Genomic DNA, 21,645 nt, shown 5'->3' on the forward strand with positions numbered 1-21,645 from the left:
ATAAAAGCTTTCCACAGTTTTAGATGATGATGTTGAGCACCAGTAAGTGGCAGCTGCTGTGGCTAGATAATCACATGATGTTCCTGGAACACACCACGTGACTCATGCTAACCGCACTCAGACATACCCACCCTTCCTTTTCGTTACTAACTCTCTCTCGCTCTTTAACCGGTTTGCTGGGAGGAAGACTCGTGACAATAAACGTCAACCTGGCACATCTATTAAGCACTTCATCAATCTTAGGGGGATTCTGGCATTTTACTATCTGAACAAATTCTCTCTCTGTGTGTGTCTCTCTCTCTCTCTCTTTCTCTCCTCTGTCTCTCCTCTCTCTCTCCCCTCCGTCTGTCTCTCTCTCTCCTCCATCTGTCTCTCTCTTCCCTCCATCTCTCTCCCCCCTCTCTTTCTTTCTCTCTCTTTCTCCCCCTCTCTGTCTCTTCCTCTCACCCTCCCCATCCTCTCAGATGGCCTCGTACCCTGGCGGGCATCACAGCCTACGTGCCCTGTAACAAGCTGGCGTCGGGCGCGGGAATCTACTCGGGCTCGGTGGGTGATGAGCTGCGGGCATGGCGGCGCTGTGACCGCGGGGGACTGTGGGCCGAGGACAACTACTCCCGCTGCCAGTACCAGAAGGACGTCACCCGCATCCTCTACATCATCAACCAGGTGACCATGGCACTATCTGCTCATGTTTGATTTGCCCTCTGTGTCTGTCTGTGTTGTCTCTCTACCTCCATCGTTCTCTTTCTATAGCTTAGTCTTTTTCCTCATCTTCCTTTGTTTTCATCTTTCAAGTCTTTACTCTTGGTCTGTTATTTTCATCTCTTTCTTCTGACAGTGTTTTTATTATTTATCCCCTCCGACACTCAAATTCCTTCTTGATGCTTTCTCCCTAAATCTGTCTGTCTGTCTGTCTGTCTGTCTGTCTGTCTGTCTGTCTGTCTGTCTGTCTGTCTGTCTGTCTGTGTCTTCTAGATGCCTCTGAACATGACCAACGCAGTGATCACGGCCCGCCAGCTGCTCGTCTACACAATTGAAGCCGCCAACTTCTCCGATAAGATGGACGTCATCTTCGTGGCCGAGATGATCGAGAAGTTTGGCAAGTTTGCCGAGAAATACAAGGAGGTGAGTCCCGCTTCCATCTCACAGTCCCACCTTGCGTCTCATTTAGGCGTGAATAAGATGCACGCACTTGCATATAAAGACACACAGACGCACAAACAGAGGATAGGAACACCATGCACGATGAGGTGAACCTTCAGGCATAGGTGTAATGAGAAGAAATGGGGTCACTTTAAGTCGAGCTACTGTAGATAATAGTTTGTCAGTGTGTGTTCACTGTGTTCAGGTGAATGCCGCCACATTGCTTCTGAGTGCAAGTGACAGTGTGAATATACAACTTACTGTAGGCCTTTCCATATTACTGCTGATATTTGGGGCGTCTTCCCTTGACTTTATCACTACGTTCCTCGTAGTTGACACAAGGCAACCCTGTCCTGTTTAAATCCAGAGGAATCGGAATGAGAGCGGATAAGATAGGATCTGGAATGAGGGATGTTTCCTGTGGGGGATTGCAGAGCAAGGCCGGGTCAGGTTTCTTTGCCTGTTGGGTTTCCATTGGAAGGGCATTCAGTGGCGCACCTGGCAGTTTGAGCTCATTAGAGAGGGCTTTCAATGTCACACCTGGTTGAGACCTGCGGTCCTCAGTCAGCACTCATGGAAGGAGCGCTGAGAGGAACCACAGTGATGATAATAACATTGTGTTATTGTTTCGATTGATATGGCCGGTGTATGCATGTGCCTGTCTGTGGCCCTGCGTGTATGTGCAGGTAACTATTAGCGTGTAGTTATGTTGTTTCTTGGCGTGTGTGTTAACCCTGTTCTGTCTGTCTCAGTTGGGGGACGTGATGGTGGACATCTCCAGTAACCTGATGCTGGCTGATGAGCGGTTGCTGTGGATGGCTCAGCGCGAGGCCAGGGCCTGCTCCCGCATCGTGGAGTGTCTCCAGAGGATTGCTGTACACCGCCTAGCCAGCACAGCCCAGACCTACTCCACCGTAAGATCACAGTAAATCATGAGATCACAGTATATAATTGTCAGGGATTTCTTGGTCGTCAGACGATATGGCGAAATCATCGTCGGAAAATGAGGACCCATATGCAGCAGAGTTGAGATAGTTCATTTTGAACGTTTAATAAACTCAAAGATGAACATACAAAAATAACAAAACGAACTCACGATATACTGACAGTCCTGTTAAGCTCACACACGCTAAACACGAAACAATCTCCCACAAATACACAGACAAACACACCCAACTAATATAGGACTTCCAATCAAAGGCAACACCACACAGCTGCCTTCAATTGGAAGTCCACCCCAATTAACTCAACATAGAAACAGATTACCTAGACTAAACATAGAATTACATAAACAAGGAACAGTGCCCAAAAACCCCGGAATACTTAAATCAAATGCCCTTTTAGAAAAAACACCACCCCGAACCACATAAACCAAATACCCTCTGCCACGTCCTGACCAAACTACAATAACAATTAACCCTTATACTGGCCAGGACGTGACAATAATGTCCTATTACAACTCTACAGACCAAATCCTAAGCAGCATTGGGAGACGCACATGAAGCTGGTCTACTGTCTCTCTGTGTGTGTGTGTGTGTGTGTGTGTGTGTGTGTGTGTGTGTGTGTGTGTGTGTGTGTGTGTGTGTGTGTGTGTGTGTGTGTGTGTGTGTGTGTTTTCCACTATTTGAATTTAAAAGCCCATCTGATCTTATTGTTCTTCATTTGGCCTCGTGTATTATTCTTTCTCTAATTCCTATTATTTGTTCCCAGAATTCCCATAACATCGCTCTGGAGGCCCACGCCATCAAGGCGAGCAGCTTCAACGGCATGACCTGCACACTGTTTCAGAAGCTGATGCCTGAACGTGTTGGGATCAGAGACCTGGGTCCACGCATCGACCTAGACGGCAACCCTGACCGCCAGCTCAGCTTCAAGTGTAACATCACCAGCACCTTGTCCAGCCTTGCTCTTAAGGTCAGTATACAGGAATGTCCATAAGGGAGTCGATCACAAAGTGCTTATAAAGTAACCCAGTCTAGACCGCAAAGAGCAAGCAGCAGCAGTCTTGTTAATTGAAACAGGCCTCCTTAAGGCGTCTGCATACTTGGTTCGGCTTGCTCCTAGCAGAACTCTGCTAGGGGACGTAAACTCCCTTAAAAGAACTTTGCTTGTCCATCTTGAGACGCCGTAGTCATTATACACTTCCTCAAAACAGTCAGAATTAGTCTAAGATAATTTAAGAAATCTGTCATAAATGTTGATGTTTTTGTTTAGTCGTGCAATTTTACATCGAACTAATCTGTTTGGTGCAGTATTTCTCAAGTGACAAAATGTGCAGGAAAAAGAGTCGTCTCTTGTTGAATGACAACACACACTTAATTACAGAATCCCTAGGGGCGTAGACTTTGGCTGTGTTGTGTGCACAAACAGCCCCCCAAAAAACGTACCAAAGACCAAAACGTCACAAAATGTTGTCATAATATGCACAAACAGTTTCAGATGGGGAAAAATGTGGACGTCTTTAATGAGGTGCATTGTCATGTGACGTTCACCCATAACACATGTTAAAACGATGAACTGTAGAATAAAGCGTTACCCAGAATTCCACAGTTATACTGATAACTCCATTATTTTAATCTCAATGGGATTCTCCTGTAGAAATAAAATATAAATACAATTATAGAATAAATAGCCTCTTTCTCTCCCTAGAACACCATAGTAGAGGCGTCCCTGCAGCTCCCCCCCTCTCTGTTCTCCCAGTACTCTGTCCCGGGCCAGGCCGGTGACAACGTCTACAAGTTCCACCTGCTGGCCTTCCGCAACGGCAAGCTCTTCCCCTCCACGGGCAACTCCACCCTGCTGGCCGACGGGGGAAAGAGGAGGAATGTGGCCACCCCCGTGCTCCTGGCCAAGATAGGTGAGTCTGGCATGGACCTCACTGTATCACTATAGTATTAGATGGTTTTGTTCAAGATGTTGTTGTGACTTGTTTTAATAGTGAATTTTATGGTATGGGCAACACATGTTATTAGAATGAATAGATGTTGATTAAAGCTTGCAAAGACTTGATTTAGGATCCATCTGTAATTTGACATTTTAGAGTGTAGGAAAAGCTTTACAACTTTTGGTTGTATGTAGTGAAAGTGTTTGAGGCCATTATATTCTCTGTTAATTACGTGTGAGATGGCAATATGTTTTTTTGTTACAGCAGGTTTTTGAAAATGCAAAATGATTGATTAGATTCATAAAGATAAGAACCATGACATGCTTTGACCGTCAAGACTAATGCCTCTCTCTCTGGTCAGAGGGTTTCCCACTGCGCGGCCTGCGGATGCCGGTGAACGCCACACTGCGGAGGTTTGCCCGCGGCACTGACGCCGTGCCCGCCTGCTGGAACTTCAGCCTGTTGGGCGGGCAGGGCGGTTGGCAAAGCGAGGGCTGCCGTCTCCTGGGCCACCACGACAACTTCACCACGCTCTCCTGTGACTCGCTCAGCAACTATGCCGTGCTCATGGTGAGTGGCCAGGGGGTTCCTGGCCTTTAAACTTAATGAACAAATCTGACAACTTAAGGTTGTTTGTTCCCAACAAGGGCTATTTTCCTCAGGAAATCTAGTTAGCTTCTTGTTGTGTTTTCTTGCCATGATACTTCTGAGTATTAGGATAGTGATATCGTGACAACCTTACTATTTTCGAGACATTAGCCTTTCCCCCATCTGTTTGGGTTCATACATTCTATATACACTTCCTGTTAAGTTTTGGCCCAACCACATGACAATCTCCTGAGTTGGCGAAATTGGCTTTTCGTCAGGTTTAACCTGTTAGGGCTAAGGGGCAGTATTGACACGGCCGGATAAAAAACGTACCCGATTTAATCTGGTTACTACTCCTGCCCAGTAACTAGAATATGCATATAATTATTGACTTTGGATAGAAAACACCCTAAAGTTTCTAAAACTGTTTGAATGGTGTCTGTGAGTATAACAGAACTCATATGGCAGGCAAAAACCTGAGAAGATTCTGAACAGGAAGTGCCCTGTCTGACAAGTTGTTGTTCATCTTGGCTCTTTTTATTGAAGACTGAGGATCTTTGCTGTAACGTGACACTTCCTACGGCTCCCATAGGCTCTCAGAGCCCGGGAAAAAGCTGAATGATATTGAGGCAGCCTCTGGCTGAAACACATTATCGCGTTTGGCAAGTGGCCGATCAGAGGACAATGGGCTTAGGCGCGTGCACGAGTCGACCCCGTTTTTTATTTTCTTTCCTCTTTTTACCTAAACGCAGATTCCCGGTCGGAATATTATCGCTTTTTTACGAGAAAAATTGCATAAAAATTGATTTTAAACAGCGGTTGACATGCTTCGAAGTACGGTAATGGAATATTTAGAATTTTTTTGTCACAAAATGCGCCATGCTCGTCACCCTTATTTACCCTTTCGGATAGTGTCTTGAACGCACGAACAAAACGCCGCTGTTTGGATATAACAATGGATTATTTGGGACCAAACCAACATTTGTTATTGAAGTAGAAGTCCTGGGAGTGCATTCTGACGAAGAACAGCAAAGGTAATAACATTTTTCTTATAGTAAATCTGACTTTGGTGAGTGCTAAACTTGCTGGGTGTCTAAATAGCTAGCCCTGTGATGCCGGGCTATCTACTGAGAATATTGCAAAATGTGCTTTCACCGAAAAGCTATTTTAAAATCGGACATATCGAGTGCATAGAGGAGTTCTGTATCTATAATTCTTAAAATAATTGTTATGTTTTTTGTGAACGTTTATCGTGAGTAATTTAGTAAATTCACCGGCAGTGTTCGGTGGGAATGCTAGTCACATGCTAGTCACATGCTAATGTAAAAAGCTGGTTTTTTATATAAATATGAACTTGATTGAACAAAACATGCATGTATTGTATAACATAATGTCCTAGGGTTGTCATCTGATGAAGATCATCAAATGTTAGTGCTGCATTTAGCTGTGGTTTGGGTTTATGTGACATTATATGCTAGCTTGAAAAATGGGTGTCTGATTATTTCTGGCTGGGTACTCTGCTGACATAATCTAATGTTTTGTTTTCGTTGTAAAGCCTTTTTGAAATCGGACAGTGTGGTTAGATTAACGAGAGTCTTGTCTTTAAAATGGTGTAAAATAGTAATATGTTTGAAAAATTGAAGTTTTTGCATTTTTGAGGTATTTGAATATCGCGCCACGGGATTACACTGGCTGTTGAGTAGGTGGGACGCAAGCGTCCCACCTAGCCCATAGAGGTTAATTTGTTATTGTACGATACATTGTCTTAAGTGATGACATTTTAACATGCAATGTGTATTTTTTAATAATTGCGCGGGAGGGGATGGCTGCCGTTTTACGGGCTCCTAACCAACTGTGCTATTTTGTTAGTTTTTTTCACATGGTTTGTAACTTATTTTGTACATAATGTTGCTGCTACCAAAAAGAGCTTCACCTCGAACTGGACGAAGATTTTTTTCTTTAATGAGTCCGAAGCAAAGGACATACTGCTTTCCCGAGACCAGGCCCAAATCCTCGTCATTCGCATGAAGAAAAGACAAAGGAGGCGGAGGTCGGGGGGCCTTTTGAGATTTCTTCGGCAAGTGGGTAAACCGCCACTACCATCAGTCCTATTAGCCAACGAGCAATCACTGGAAAATGAACAGGATGATCTACGATCAAGACTATCCTACCAACAGGACATTAAAAACGGTATCTTGTTTCACCGAGTCATGGCTGAACGACAACACGGATAAATAGAGCTGGCTGTGTTTTCCGTGCATCGGCAGGAAAGAGCAGCTACGTCTGGTAAGACGAGGGGCGGGGGTGTGTGTCTATTTGTCTGGTGCGCAATGTCTAATATTAAAGAAGTCTTGAGGTATTGCTCCCCTGAGGTAGAGTACTTAACCTGTTGGGGATAGGGGGCAGTATTTGCACGGCCGGATAAAAAACGTACCCGATTTAATCTGGTTACTACTCCTCCCCAGTAACTAGAATATGCATATAATTGTTTGATTTGGATAGAAAATACCCTAAAGTTTCTAAAACTGTTTGAATGGTGTCTGTGAGTATAACAGAACTCATTTGGCAGGCCAAAACCTGAGAAGATTCCAAACAGGAAGCGCTCTCTGACTATTTCTTGGCCTTCTTGATCATCTCTAACCAAAACAGGGGATCTCTGGCATAACGTGACATTTTCTAACGCTCCCATAGGCTCTCAGAAGGCGCCAGAACGATGAATGGTGGCTTTGCAGGCCATGGCTGAAAAACAGTAGTGCATTTGGATAGTGGTCGATCTGAGGACAATGAGACTGGAGGCGCGTGCACGAGCCGACACCATGTTTACTTTCTCTCTCTTTGAACGAAAACAACGACTCCCGGTCGGAATATTATCGCTTTTTTACGAGAAAAATCGCATAAAAATTGATTTTAAACAGCGTTTGACATGCTTCGAAGTACGGTAATGGAATATTTTGAAATTTTTTGTCTCGAAATGCGTCGGGCGCGTCACCCTTCTTTACCCTTCGGATAGTGTCTTGAATGCACGAACAAAACGCCGCTATTTGGATATAACTATGGATTATTTGGAACCAAACCAACATTTGTTATTGAAGTAGAAGTCCTGGGAGTGCATTCTGACGAAGAACAGCAAAGGTAATCAAACTTTTCTAATAGTAAATCGGAGTTTGGTGAGTACCACACTTGGTGGGTGTCAAAATAGCTAGCCTGTGATGGCCGGGCTATCTACTCAGAATATTGCAAAATGTGCTTTCACCGAAAAGCTATTTTAAAATCGGACATAGCGAGTGCATAAAGGAGTTCTGTATCTATAATTCTTAAAATAATTGTTATGTTTTTTGTGAACGTTTATCGTGAGTAATTTAGTAAATTCACCGGAAGTGTTCGGTGGGAATGCTAGTCACATGCTAGTCACATGCTAATGTAAAAAGCTGTTTTTTGATATAAATATGGACTTGATTGAACAAAACATGCATGTATTGTATAACATAATGTCCTAGGGGTGTCATCTGATGAAGATCATCAAAGGTTAGTGCTGCATTTAGCTGTGGTTTGGGTTTATGTGACATTATATGCTAGCTTGAAAAATGGGTGTCTGATTATTTCTGTCTGGGTACTCTGCTGACATAATCTAATGTTTTGCTTTCGTTGTAAAGCCTTTTTGAAATTGTACAGTGTGGTTAGATTAACGAGAGTCTTATCTTTAAAATGGTGTAAAATAGTCATATGTTTGAGAAATTGAAGTAATAGCATTTCTAAGGTATTTGAATATCGCGCCACGGGATTACACTGGCTGTTGAGTTTTCTCATCTATATTATTTGTGGCTGTCTATTTACCACCACAAACCGATGCAGGCAGTAGGACCGCACTCAACGAGCTGTATAAGGCTATAAGCAAACCAGAAAATGCTCTTCCAGAAGCGGCACTCCTAGTGGCTGGGGACTTTAATGCAGGCGAACTGAAATCAGTTTGACCTCATTTCTATAAGCATGTAAAATGTGCAACCAGAGGAGGAAAAAAACTAGACCACCTTTACTCCATACACAGAGACGCATACAAAGCTCTCCCTCGCCCTCCATTTGGCAAATCTGATTCTATCCTAATTCTATCCTCCTGATTCCTGCTAACAAGAAAAAACTAAAGCAGGTAGTACCAGTGTCTCGCTCAATACAGAAGTGGTCAGATGACACGGATGCTACGATACAGGACTGTTTTTCTAGCACAGACAGGAATATGTTCCGGGATTCTTCCAATGACATTGAGGAGTATTCCACCTCAGTCATCGGCTTCATCAATAAGTGGACCGGCGACGTCGTCCCCACAGTGACCGTACGTGCAGTTGAAGTCGGAGGTTTACATACACTTAGGTTGGAGTCATTAAAACTAGTTTTTCAACCACTTCACAAAATTCTTGTTAACAAACTATAGTTTTGGCCAGTCGGTTAGGACATCTACTTTGTGCATGACACAAGTAATTTTCCCAACTGTTTACAGACAGATTATTTCAATTATAATTTCCTGTATCACAATTCCAGTGGGTCAGAAGTTTACATACACTAAGTTGATGGTGCCTTTAAACAGCTCCTGACAGAGCTGGTGTAACTGAGTCAGGTTTGTAGGCCTCCTTGCTCATACACGCTTTTTCAGTTCTGCCCACAAATGTTCTGTAGGATTGAGGTCAGGGCTTTGTGATGGCCACTCCAATACCTTGACTTTGTTGTCCTTAAGCCATTTTGCCACAACTTTTGAAGTAGGCTTGGGGTCATTGTCCATTTGGAAGACCCATTTGTGACCAAGCTTTAACTTCCTGACTGATGTCTTGAGATGTTGCTTCAATATATCCACATCATTTTCCTCCCTCATGATGCCATCTATTTTGTGAAGTGCACCAGCCCCTCCTGCAGCAAAGCACCCCCACAACATGATGCTGCCACCCCCGTGCTTCACGGTTGGGATGGTGTTCTTCGGCTTGCAAGCATCCCCCTTTTTCCTCCAAACATAACAATGGTCATTATGGACAAACAGTTCTATTTTTGTTTCATCAGACCAGAGGACATTTCTCCAAAAAGTACGATCTTTGTCCCCATGTGCAGTTGCAAACCGTAGTCTGGCTTTTTTATGGCAGTTTTGGAGCAGTGGCTTCTTCCTTGTTGAGCGGCCTTTCAGGTTATGTCGATGTAGGACTCGTTTTACTGTGGATATAGATACTTTTGTACCTGTTTCCTCCAGCATCTTCACAAGGTCCTTTGTTGTTGTTCTGTGATTGATTTGCACTTTTCACACCAAAGTGCACTCATCTCTAGGAGACAGAACGTGTCTCCTTCCTGAGCAGTTTGACGGCTGCGTGGGCCCATGGTGTTTATACTTGCATGCTATTGTTTGTACAGATGAACATGGTGCCTTCAGGCGTTCGGAAATTGCTTCCAAGGATGAACCAGATTTGTAGAGGTCTTGGCTGATTTCTTTAGATTTTCACATGATGTCAAGCAAAGAGGCACTGAGTTTGAAGGTAGGCCTTGAAATACATCCACAGGTACACCTCCAATTGGCTCAAATGATGTCAATTAGCCTATCAGAAGCTTCTAAAGCCATGACATAATTTTCTGGAATTTCCCAAGCTGTTTAAGGGCACAGTCAACTTAGTGTATGTATACTTCTGACCCACTGGAATTGTGATACAGTGAATTATAAGTGAAATAATCTGTCTGTAAACAATTGTTGTAAAAATTACTTGTGTCATGCACAAAGTAGGTGTCTTAACCGACTGGCTAAAACTATAGTTTGTTAACAATACATTTGTGGATTGGTTGACAAACGAGTTATAATGCCTCCAACATAAGTGTATGTAAACTTCCGACTTCAACTGTACATATCCCAACCAGAAGCAATAGATTACATGCAACATCCGCACCGAGCCAAAGGCTAGAGCTGCCGCTTTCAAGGAGCAGGACACTAATCCGGATGCTTATAAGAAATCATGCTATGCCCTCCGACGAAACCATCAAACAGGCAAAACGTCAATACAGGACTAAGATGGAATCCTACTACACCGGCTCTGACGCTGTGGCAGGGCTTGGATGTGTGTGGCAGGGCTTGCAAACTGTTACGGACTACAAAGGAAAACCCAACCGTGAGCTGGCCAGTGACGTGAGCCTACAAGAAGAGCTAAAGACCTTTTTATGCTCGCTTCGAGGCAAGTATCACTGAAGCATGCATGAGAGCACCAGCTGTTCCGGGCGACTGTGTTATCACGCTCTCCGTAGCCGATGTGAGCAAGACCTTTAAACAGGTCAACATTAACAAGGCCGAGTCTTGAATATCTCCATGTTTCAAGCAGACCACCATAGTCTCTGTGCCCAAGAAAGCGAAGGTAACCTGCCTAAATGACTACCGACCCATAGCACTCACATCGGTAGCCATGAAGTGTTTTGACAGGCTGGTCCTGGCTCACATCAACACCATCATCCAGATACCCTAGACCCACTCCAATTCACATACCTCAATCGCACTCCACACTGCCCTTTCCCACCTGGAAAAAAGGAACACATATGTTAGAATGCTGTTCATTGACTACAGCTCAGCATTCAACACCATAGTGCCCACAAAGCTCATCACTAAGCTAAGGGCCCTGAGACTAAACACCTCCTGCAACTGGATCCTGGACTTCCTGACGGGCCGTCCCAAGGTGGTAAGGGTAGGCATCAACACATCTGCCACACTGATCCTCAACACTGGGGCCCCTCAGGGGTGCGTGCTTTGTCCCCTCCTGTACTTCCTGTTCACTGTGTGGCCAGGCACAACTCCAACACCATCATTTTGTTTTCTAATGACAGAACAGTGGTAGGCCTGATCACCAACAACGATGAGACAGCCTATAGGGAGGAGGTCAGAGACTTGGCAGTGTGGTGCCAGGACAACAACCTCTCCCTTAATGTGAGCAAGACAAAGGAGCTGATCGTGGACTACAGGAAAAGGAGGACCAAACAGGCCCCCATTAACATCAACAGGGCTGTAGTGGAGCAGGTCGAGAGTTTCAAGTTCCTTGGTGTCCACATCACCAAACTATCATGGTCCAAACACACCAAGACAGTCATGAAGAGGGCACGACAACACCTTTTCCCCCTCAGGAGGCGGAAAAGATTTGGCATGGGTCCCCAGATTCTCAAAGTTCTACAGCTGCACCATCGAGAGCATCCTGACCGGTTGCATCACCGCTTGGTATGGCAACTGCTCGTCATCTGACCGTAAGGCAGATAGCCTAGTGGTTAGAGCGTTGGACAAGTAACTGAAAGGTTGCAAGATCAAATCCCCAAAGCCCCTGAACAAGGGAGTTAATCCACTGTTCCTAGGCCGTCATTGAAAATAAGAATTTGTTCTTAACGGACTTGCCTAGTTAATAGAGGTTTAAAAAAAGGCGTACAGAGGATAGCGTGTACGGCCTAGTCCATTACTGGGGGCCAAGCTTCCTGCCATCCAGGACCTATAATACTAGGCGGTGTCAGAGGAAGGCCCCAAAAATCGTCAGTCGCCGAAGTCATAGACTGTTCTCTCTGCTACCGCACGGCAATCAGTACCGGAGCGCCAAGTCTAGGTCGAAAAGGCTCCTTAACAGCTTCTACCCCCAAGCCATAAGACTGCCGAACAATTAATCAAATGGCCCCCAAGACTATTTACATTGACCCCCCCTTTGTTTTTGTTGCTACTCACTGTTTATTATCTATGCAGAGTCCATCTTACCCCTACCTACATATACAAATTACCTCGACTAACCTGTACCCCCGCACATTGACACATTGGTACCGGTACCCCCTGTATATAGCCTTGTTGTTATTTTGTGTAACTTTTTATTTTTTACTTTAGTTTATTTTGTAAATATTTTCTTAACTCTTATTTATTGAACTGCATTGGGCTTCTAAGTAAGCATTTCACGGTAAGGTCTACACCTTTTGTATTCGGTGCATAACAATTTGATTTGATCCCACAGGATCTTACTGGGGTGGAGTATTTCTCTCCCAGCATCGAGCCTCTCCACCCAGTCATCTACGCCACGGCTATCGTCCTCCTGCTCTGTCTACTGATCATCATCATCAGTTACATATACCACCACAGGTAACAGCTCTACCTGCATACTCGTCCTGTTAGAGTCTAATACAGTGTATACCAGGTATATAAGATACGGTCGTGTCTTTGCTATGCCGGATTAAGTGATATGACATGCTATTTTATAAAATAATTTCTCTGTAATTAATATTACCAGATCAAACTAATCATGTAAATGTAATTAACTAGAAAGTCAGGGCACCACGGAAGAATGTTTATAGAGCTGTTGTCTTCCGAATAGACTCTTAAAGACCTGGTAATCTTTTATATCAATAGCAGTCAATAATTAATCGTCACCTTATTCAGTCTCATCTGAACGTTGTAAAATTCTTGGCTATCTTCACGAACCCTGACTAACAAGTTGAATCAGCAATACAACATTTGGTTTAGTTATTTATTTACTAAATACCTAAATAATCACAGAATTACATATACACAGGATGGATCATACATTGATCACTAATTATGCCATACAAGAAAATGTCCCGAGCGGACGGAACCGATATGATGGCTGGTTACACAAAGAAAGGGGGTTGGGTTTGAATGAAAGCGCGGGAAGACTGAGGAACAAAAGGATTGGGTCTCTATCGGACCTTATGAAGCTATGCTATTGTAAATACAGAATATTATGCATTCTAAATAACCGCCTATTTGGAAAAGGAAAATGCAATAAATATTTACTCTGAGTTGCGCTTTGGTAGATCGGTCGTAGATGGAAGACTGTGTTGCCCAGCAGAGATCTCCCTTGTCCTTTGAAGAATATGTCTTGTGATAGAACGTCGTGTGGTAGAACGGATACGTTGTAGTAGTCTTTCTGAAGAGATTGTCCGTCCTTTCCTAGCCCACGTTTACAGCTGCTGCTGCTAACTCAACGTCTAGGATGTATCACTTCTTTAGTGAGTAAGAGTTCAAAGTTCATACCAAGTTGCCGTTCAACCAGAGCTCACGCTGAGGTTGGCTTAGTTCTGTAGTTGATATTAGCCCTTTTAAACGTATGGACAGCAGTCCTCACGTCATCGGGAACACAAGGTTGACTTTCGTCAATGAGCTTTTGTAGTGGTGGAAAGAAGGGCGTGTTGCATAGTTCACAACCAATGTCTGTTCACTTGGGCGGGGCCACTTATGAAAATAATTCTCTCATTTAGAAGCTAAAATTACATTTAATCTTTTCACAAATAGTTTCATATTTAAACATTTAAATTGCACAACAATTCCATGTGAATCTGATAACTAGGATGTGACAGTTTGTCATCCTATCATCAGTAATAATGTCTCAGATGACAACTGATCTGACATCATATACTTTATGTACCAACGGATATTTTCAACTGGTTGGATTACCGAAATATGGTTCCGTTCCACAACCTTTTGATGTTACCAGACTCTCTCTATGTTAACAAAGGGCTTTCTAAGAGTCCAATCTGTATAGTAGAGAGAGAAAATGGGGAAAGGTATTTATGGGGGTCATAAACCTTACCAACAGGGCAACGCCATGACAATTCCAAGTACCAATCTTATTAGTAGTACGGTATCTAAAACAGTGTATATTACCAAATGGTGGACTGTGACTCGTTTTCGGGTCGCAGCATAAGATTTGAGGCCAGAAGGTTTCTTATTGGTTGGGTCACAATGCAAAGAAGTTTGGGAACCAATACTGTCCAGGCTCCAGTAAGATTTTCACCACTCCACAAGTGTATCTATACCATTCCAAACTCATTCAAAATTACAACAAAGATTTTGAATTTGTCAAATGTACAAATAGCTTTTTTTTTTTACATTTGGCTATCATATTTTATTCCCTGAGCTCAGCATGTATTTGCTGAATCTTACCATGTCAGTTTTGTGTGTTTGCGTGTTCAGGTCTGTCCGGATCAGCCGTAAGTACTGGCACATGCTGGTCAACCTCTGCCTCCACATCTTCCTCACCTGTGGCGTCTTTGTGGGTGGCATCAACCAGACACGCTACGCCAGCGTGTGCCAAGCCGTGAGTATTCCCCCCTACTACCCACCATACCCCCCTGGTGTGCAAGCCTATCTGCCTACCATGCAGACTGGCAACCTGCCTTCCCGTGCCCAAAGCATCTCACAATTATATGGGGATCTCAAGATGTTGTGGAGAAAGATGTGCCTTTGGCAACATACTGTGATTCTGGACTTGTGGCTGAGTCCCGACTCTCCACCTTTCTCCCAAAGTGTGCACTTGCCGCCATAGATTGAAATGCATTGGATTGGCTAGAGGGAGTTTACACCATTTGTGAAATCCATGATGAGATGTGTGCAAGTGCACACTTTGGGAGAAGGGTGGAGAATCGGGACTCGGCCTGTCTCTCAAGTATTTATATTTCAGCTGAAGGCAGCCCCTGCTGATCTTCACTGGGTTCTTTTATTAATGAATTGTCTCTCATACAAAGGGCCCGGCTGGTAGAGAACATCTGGGAAAATACTGGTTTTCCAGTATTTACCAGCAATAAAGGATATCCGACAGCTAGGCTCTACTTTGTCAAGGAATTTCAACAACTGACAATTAGTACAATAACATTTTATGAAGTTAATTTTCAGAAAATGCCTAGTATTTTGCCCACAAATAATTTGTGAAGCATCTATATAGCGCCTATGTAGAATGTATGAATGCTCTATAAAGCCTTCATATAGTCCAGGCAAAATATATGGAAAAAATCTTCCACTTTTTCATAAAAGCATGAAACTTGGTACACTTGTACAGTTTGGGGCACTGAACCTTTTCACAGCTAAGGTTTTTGTTTGAAGTTGGACTGAGATTGTTGTCTTGTTTTTAGGTGGGCATCATTCTGCACTACTCTACCCTGGCCACGGCTCTGTGGGTGGGCGTGACGGCACGCAACATCTACAAGCAGGTGACTCGCAAGGCCAAGCGCTATGAAGAGCTGGACGAGCCCCCGCCCCCTCCACGACCCATGCTGAGGTAAAATACTACAGTTCCCACAATGCACTGTTATGAAACTGCTTGGTCATTATACCCTATGAAAGCCCTGCCTACTTCCTGATTCTAGTTCTGTACAGTTTTTGAATGGGCTTCAAGCTTATATCATCAAATTCATGAAAACGCAGTCATATAAGATATATATATAAAATTATATTCATATTTGTGCATTGATTTGCTCGTACCTGATGCCTTTTATCGAAATATTTTATGCTTAATAAGTAAGACACATCGGCGAAAGTTAGTCTCATTTGAATTACAACTCCTGTAGTCTAGTTAGCATGCTGGAGCTTGCTTGCTTGAGTTGAGGACTCACAGGACGGTAAAAACCCTTTAGTTACAGTCCATTTGATGTGTTTTATATTAGATTACGCTGTGGCTTTTTTACTGAACATTGCCAGCCAGTACTTAAAAGAAATACAAAACCTATTTTTTTTTTTGTAGACCAGCAAGCTGTTGAAAGTGAGATATATATATATATATATGTATATATATGTATATATGTATGTGTGTGTGTGTGTGTGTGTGTGTGTGTGTGTATATATGTATATATATGTATATATGTATATATGTATGTGTGTGTGTGTGTGTGTGTGTGTGTGTGTATATGTATATATATATATATATATATATATATATATATATATATATATATATATATATATATATATATATATATACATACATACATACAGCTGGTGGGAGTTGTAGTTAAAGTGTGTAGTTCTAATGACTTTTCGGCTTCATGCTTCGTCTTGGCCGTCAAATACATTGAAAACTGGCATATGGTAAATTCACTCGGAAACACTTATACATTTTAATATACATGTTTAAATGACCATGTTTTCATGAATTTGACGGTGTAAATTTGAAGACAATTCTTGACCTTCAAAACGAGGAACCAGGAAGTACCACTTTCATGGCATCTAGCGAGTCCGACAAGTGTGTGCACTGTAGTTGAAATGCTGTATATTCACATTTGAATGTTTTTCTCTCCCTTTACAAGGAGCTGCTAATACTATTGAAATATATTCTAGAAAGGTTTCTCTTATCTCTGTGACTTATGGAGGGAGAAAGGTTGGTTTGTGTTGTTGATTTAAATTCCATCACAGGGTGTTACTATAGAGGCCTAAAGCATACATACCATCTCTACCACCAATTTGATCTCTTCCACAAGAAAGCAGGTCTTAATAAGTTATTTTTCCAATACCTTTTCCTACCAGGTTCTACCTAATAGGCGGAGGGATACCGATCATAGTCTGTGGCATAACCGCAGCCGCCAACATCAAGAACTACGGTAGTCAGGCCAACGCGGCATAGTAAGTAGTGCCAGTCTGTCACATTGTATGGAAACCAATTAGTCCTTCTACTATACTGTGTGTTTATGGAAATTCTGTTACATTGTATCTCGCCAGAAGGCTTTGTGTGTATATAGACAAAACTATACCCAAGAGAAATTGCCTTTTGTTTTTGACTGACCAGAATGCATGTGTGGATTTATGTAAATAACACATATTTAGCGGGGATAGGAAAAGTTCTGAGTCCCTGTGAAGTTCTGAGAACCCGATTAGGGAGCGCTATTTATAGTGTCTCGGCACCTCACGTCTGCTGCCAGTTTCACTCCTTTTTCTCTCGATCTCGTGTTCTGTCTTTCTGTCTTTCTCTTTCACTCTTCTCGCTCTCTTTTCTCTGAAATCTTCTGCCATTTTCTTAATCTATCGTTCTCTTCTCTTTCGTCCTCTTTTTCTCTCATTCTCATGTTCTCTCTCTCTTGTTCTTGCTCGCTCCCCCCTTTCTCTTTTATGGTGGCAGCTGTTTGGGTTGCATAAGCGCACTGAGTAATTTGGAAATCTGGACCTGGAAGTCTTTGGAGTTTAATTAATTCACAGCTACCGAGACGAATGGAAACCGCCCTGTGGAATTTTCTGGAACAGATTCTCTGAGAATAGGAAGAGCAGGATGTTTAATACAAAGAGACTCAATGCGTGCACGTGTGCCTTTACCTGATTTAATGAGATAAGGGGTTGAGTCAAACTTGAAATGATGAAGTTATTATATATATTTTTTTAAAGGTTGGACCACTTGAATGGTTGGCACTTGACTCATCCAGTGACTCATTATGCAAAGATTTGTCATGGGTCGTTCCACCACTTCGGTGCCTTTTGAAAAGTGTAACTTTTTGATTTCACCTCATTCAAACATTCTGTCATAAAGAGAGAAAAATACTATAGTAAGTGCCTATTAAATGCCAAATAAAGTAACTTATGACTAATTGGGTTGATTTTTTTCGCCTTAAATCGGCCATAAATCCGCTTGTGACATGGGAAGCTTGTTGTGTGCAAATAGGAGTGGCAAAATGAAATTGTGAAAACATTTCTTGCCTATCTACAGGGTTGACGTGTTATGCTTAGTTTTCCGCCACAAAACATCAGAAAATGCCCCAAAAGAGAACCAGCTCACCTGCTTTAACATTATTATTTGCCTATTAAATGTTTAATGTTTCTTTTGCAATAATAACAAAAAGGAATAGGTTCACCATTAACACGATTTCAGTTCACGTAACAGGGTTGACCTTAAAATGAGGGACATATGTAAATGAATCACTCATCACATTAAATAAATGATTATCTCAGAAATGACTTTGTAAAGCAACAAAATAACTAGGGCTTTACAATGATGGTGAAATTTGGGGGTTAAGAGGTTCAAATCTTCCAAGAAGTGACACAGTTGGTTGATGGAGGGACATGTGAAGATTCTGAATTTTGGCACTTTAGCAAGTATTTATACATAAAAAAATCTGATTTATTGAATAAACAATTTGGTCTATTTTAAAGGACAATTCATTTAATATAACAGGCTTTTAACATTCAGTATTGGTGCATAATTTCTACTTAAAATATCAAAGGCACTCTTTGTGGCACGACCCTAATACATGTCATATGGCTCCATTGCCAACATATGTTTTTGCTGACATATCAACACCACTGCATACTACATTTGTGTGAATGATAACGTGCGTGTGTACCACATTAACATAAATATTTACTGTTTGTACTGATGCCTTCCCCCTCTGTGTGTCTCTCAGTTGCTGGATGGCGTGGGAGCCCAGCCTGGGGGCCTTCTACGGCCCTGTCAGCTTCATCGTCTTCGTGGACTGCATGTATTTCCTTAGCATCCTCCTCCAGCTGCGACGCCACCCTGAGCGCCGCTACGAACTCAAAGAGCCCGCAGAGGAGCAGCGGCGACTGGCGGTAGCAGGCAGCGAGGCCGGAGATGTCCCAGCCACCCTTCTCCACCTCCACCCCCACGACGCCTCGTCCTCCACAGTTTCGGCTCCCCACGCCGTGTCCCTGTTTGCCTTGGAGAACGAGCATACGTTCGCGGTGCAGCTCCTGGGCGCGGCCGCGGCTCTTGGGCTCTACGCTGCGCTGTGGGTGTTTGGCGCCATGGCCGTGTCCCAGGAGAGGCCGGCCGACCTGGTGTTCTCCTGCCTGTTTGGCGTGGCGGCGCTGGCCCTGGGTGGCTTTCTAATGGCGCACCACTGCGTCAACCGCCAGGACATGAGGCGCCACTGGGCTCAGGCCTGTTGCCCTGGGAGACGGGCCTACTCTGCGCAAGAGGACGCCCTGCTGCCGCTGCCGGGGACATCCACGGCCTCCGCGGCTGGGTCGGTTGGTAGGGGCAATGGCGATGCAGTCAAGTGTGCCCACAGCAGCGCTGAGTCATCCTGCACCAATAAGAGTGTCCCCAGCATGCGAAACTCCGCCCAGGGAAGTAAACTGACCAATCTGCATGCAGAGGCGGCGCAGAACAAGTCCCTGCCCCTAATACCCCTGCCCGCGCCGGCCAATGGTGCAGCCTTGCTGGACAACAGCCTGACTGAGCACTCTGTGGACAACGAGATCAAGATGCACGTGGCGCCTGTGGAGGTGCAGTTCCGGCCCGTCAACAACAACAACAATCCCACTGCCGCCACCAACGGACACGCGGGCCGGCACCACAAGAACAGGGCGCGGGCCCACCGGGCCAGCCGACTCACGGTGCTGCGCGAGTACGCCTATGACGTGCCCACCAGCGTGGACAGCAGCGTGCAGAGCGCCCCCCACAGGCGGCATCGCCATGAACACCACGACAGTCAGCAGGCACGGAGCAGCCGACGGGCAGCCTACATGGCCTACAGAGAGCGCCTCCAGAGCCAGATGCAACAGGACAGCAGCGACGCCAGCACGTCCCTGCCCCGACGCTCGCGCTATGCCGACAAGGGAGGGGGCAGCACTAGCACCCTGGGCAACGGGGCTGTCAGAGGAGTTGGAAGTGGAAGTGTAGGAACAATAGTAGGATCAGGTGGGGAAAGTGAGGGGGTTGGGACTGCTGCTTCCGTTACGAGTAAAAGCAGTGGTCGTGTAAAGCAGCCCAATAATACAGAACTGGTGGAGGGCCAGCCCAAATCGTACGGGCTCAACCTGGCTACACAAAACGGCACGCTGAAAGACAACGGGCAGAACATGCCTTTAATCAACACAGAGAGCTCGAGCTCGGCCAACATAAAGACTGGCCTATGGAAACACGAAACTACCGTGTAGCGAATGTTTTCTGCACCAAAGACTGGATATCACGTGCTCTACCCTTCAACTGTGAAATTTTATTTTCTACTATTGTTGCTTTTTAGATTTGTGTACAATATTTTTTATTTTTTTTAAAATGTATTGGGAAAAATAGTCCCACTATTTTGAGTTTGTGAAAGTGTGTGTTTTGGATGCCACTCGTCTGTTTCTGTAGTAGACATTTTATAAATGGTCTATTTTTATATCATTTCATCCCGATTGGTTACACTGTTCTCGAGTTTTGTACGTGAAACTACATGGTCTGTACCGTTACTGTATCATGCATATCCATTGGGCTGGTTCTTTTGTATTTTCTAGTTTGTTTCAACGTAATAAACCAACAGTTTCTATTTCCATTCACCTAATTGAAAGTCTCTCATTCCCCTGTTCTCGGTTAACCTTGACTCCGGCATATTTCAAGAGTGCGAAGGTGAGTCAAAGCATCTTGGTTCTCAAAAGTTCCCCTACTGTCAGTGGTTCCTTGACAAGCTCAAGGAACCACTGGCTTGCTCAAGGGGTCCACAACGCCTGCAGTGATTTGACAGCAAGAGTCACTGTCAGCAATGAGAGGAGAGGATAATTAATGCAGTGCATCTTCACCTCTATACCTCTCCCCTCTCTGTAGCAGACCATCAGTGCTTTTTACTGCTAGATATATCTGTTAGGAAAGAGTGGGGAGGAGTGACGACTGAGCTGTACTTTACCGCACAATGTGTTGGAGAGGGATGGATTGCCATCATTTAGTCTGTTAGATGCATCCCATTGTCAGTTATCATGTACTGGTCTTAATCCGTTGATTAGTAATCCCCGTATAGGGCCTAGGGGCAATCCATGCTGGAGGATCTGCCCTAAATGTTCACAATACGTTAGACAGTCATTTGTTTGACATACTGCACCTATTACGAATCAACCTGTCCTTTTATTCAACTTTTGTGTGAAGGTCATGTAAAAAGAAAGTACAGATGTGATTCATTAAAAAAAGACTGACTAACTTTCGAAGTCACAAAGGACACAGCAAAGGAAGTAAAGACATCACTTGAATGTTTATGCTAATGATGCAATACAAAGCATATTTCAGGCAGGCAGAGATGTATTACCCAGCCATCTTGAAAGTGACAAACTGTAATACGGCCTTTGAATAATGTATTGAGCAGTTATGGCTTGATTAGTGTTGACTTCAGTGATTCCCTCCAGTCAGGAGCTTCATATAATGACAAAGGTTTCAAGGAGTCGATCCCATCTGTTAGAAAAGTGTCAACCTCAAGTTAACTTCCTGTTTTCTTTCTTGAGCTAATCAAGTCAACCAACAGGCTGATACAATCTGCTTTGAAATCACGCAGACACCTTGGGCAAAAATGTATAAATTAAA

General features: G+C 43.8%; 1 protein-coding gene across 1 annotated transcript in view; it reads left to right on the forward strand.

Annotated features, from left to right (window-relative positions):
• The window catches only part of LOC106577615 (adhesion G protein-coupled receptor A3-like), a 58,700-nt gene extending 38,064 nt beyond the window's left edge, over nucleotides 1-20,636 (forward strand). Inside the window, exons 9-19 of the mRNA XM_014155829.2 lie at nucleotides 465-666; nucleotides 976-1,125; nucleotides 1,896-2,057; nucleotides 2,854-3,057; nucleotides 3,793-4,000; nucleotides 4,389-4,597; nucleotides 12,598-12,722; nucleotides 14,574-14,697; nucleotides 15,509-15,654; nucleotides 16,896-16,991; nucleotides 18,758-20,636. Of these exons, the coding sequence (XP_014011304.2) occupies nucleotides 465-666; nucleotides 976-1,125; nucleotides 1,896-2,057; nucleotides 2,854-3,057; nucleotides 3,793-4,000; nucleotides 4,389-4,597; nucleotides 12,598-12,722; nucleotides 14,574-14,697; nucleotides 15,509-15,654; nucleotides 16,896-16,991; nucleotides 18,758-20,255 (3,124 nt within the window). The 3' untranslated portion in view covers nucleotides 20,256-20,636. The remainder of the gene's footprint in view (nucleotides 1-464; nucleotides 667-975; nucleotides 1,126-1,895; nucleotides 2,058-2,853; nucleotides 3,058-3,792; nucleotides 4,001-4,388; nucleotides 4,598-12,597; nucleotides 12,723-14,573; nucleotides 14,698-15,508; nucleotides 15,655-16,895; nucleotides 16,992-18,757) is intronic.
• The last annotated feature ends 1,009 nt before the right edge of the window (nucleotides 20,637-21,645 follow it).

Source organism: Salmo salar, chromosome ssa18 (genome assembly GCF_905237065.1).
Source record: "Salmo salar chromosome ssa18, Ssal_v3.1, whole genome shotgun sequence".
In the NCBI taxonomy this organism is placed as follows: Eukaryota; Metazoa; Chordata; class Actinopteri; order Salmoniformes; family Salmonidae; genus Salmo; species Salmo salar.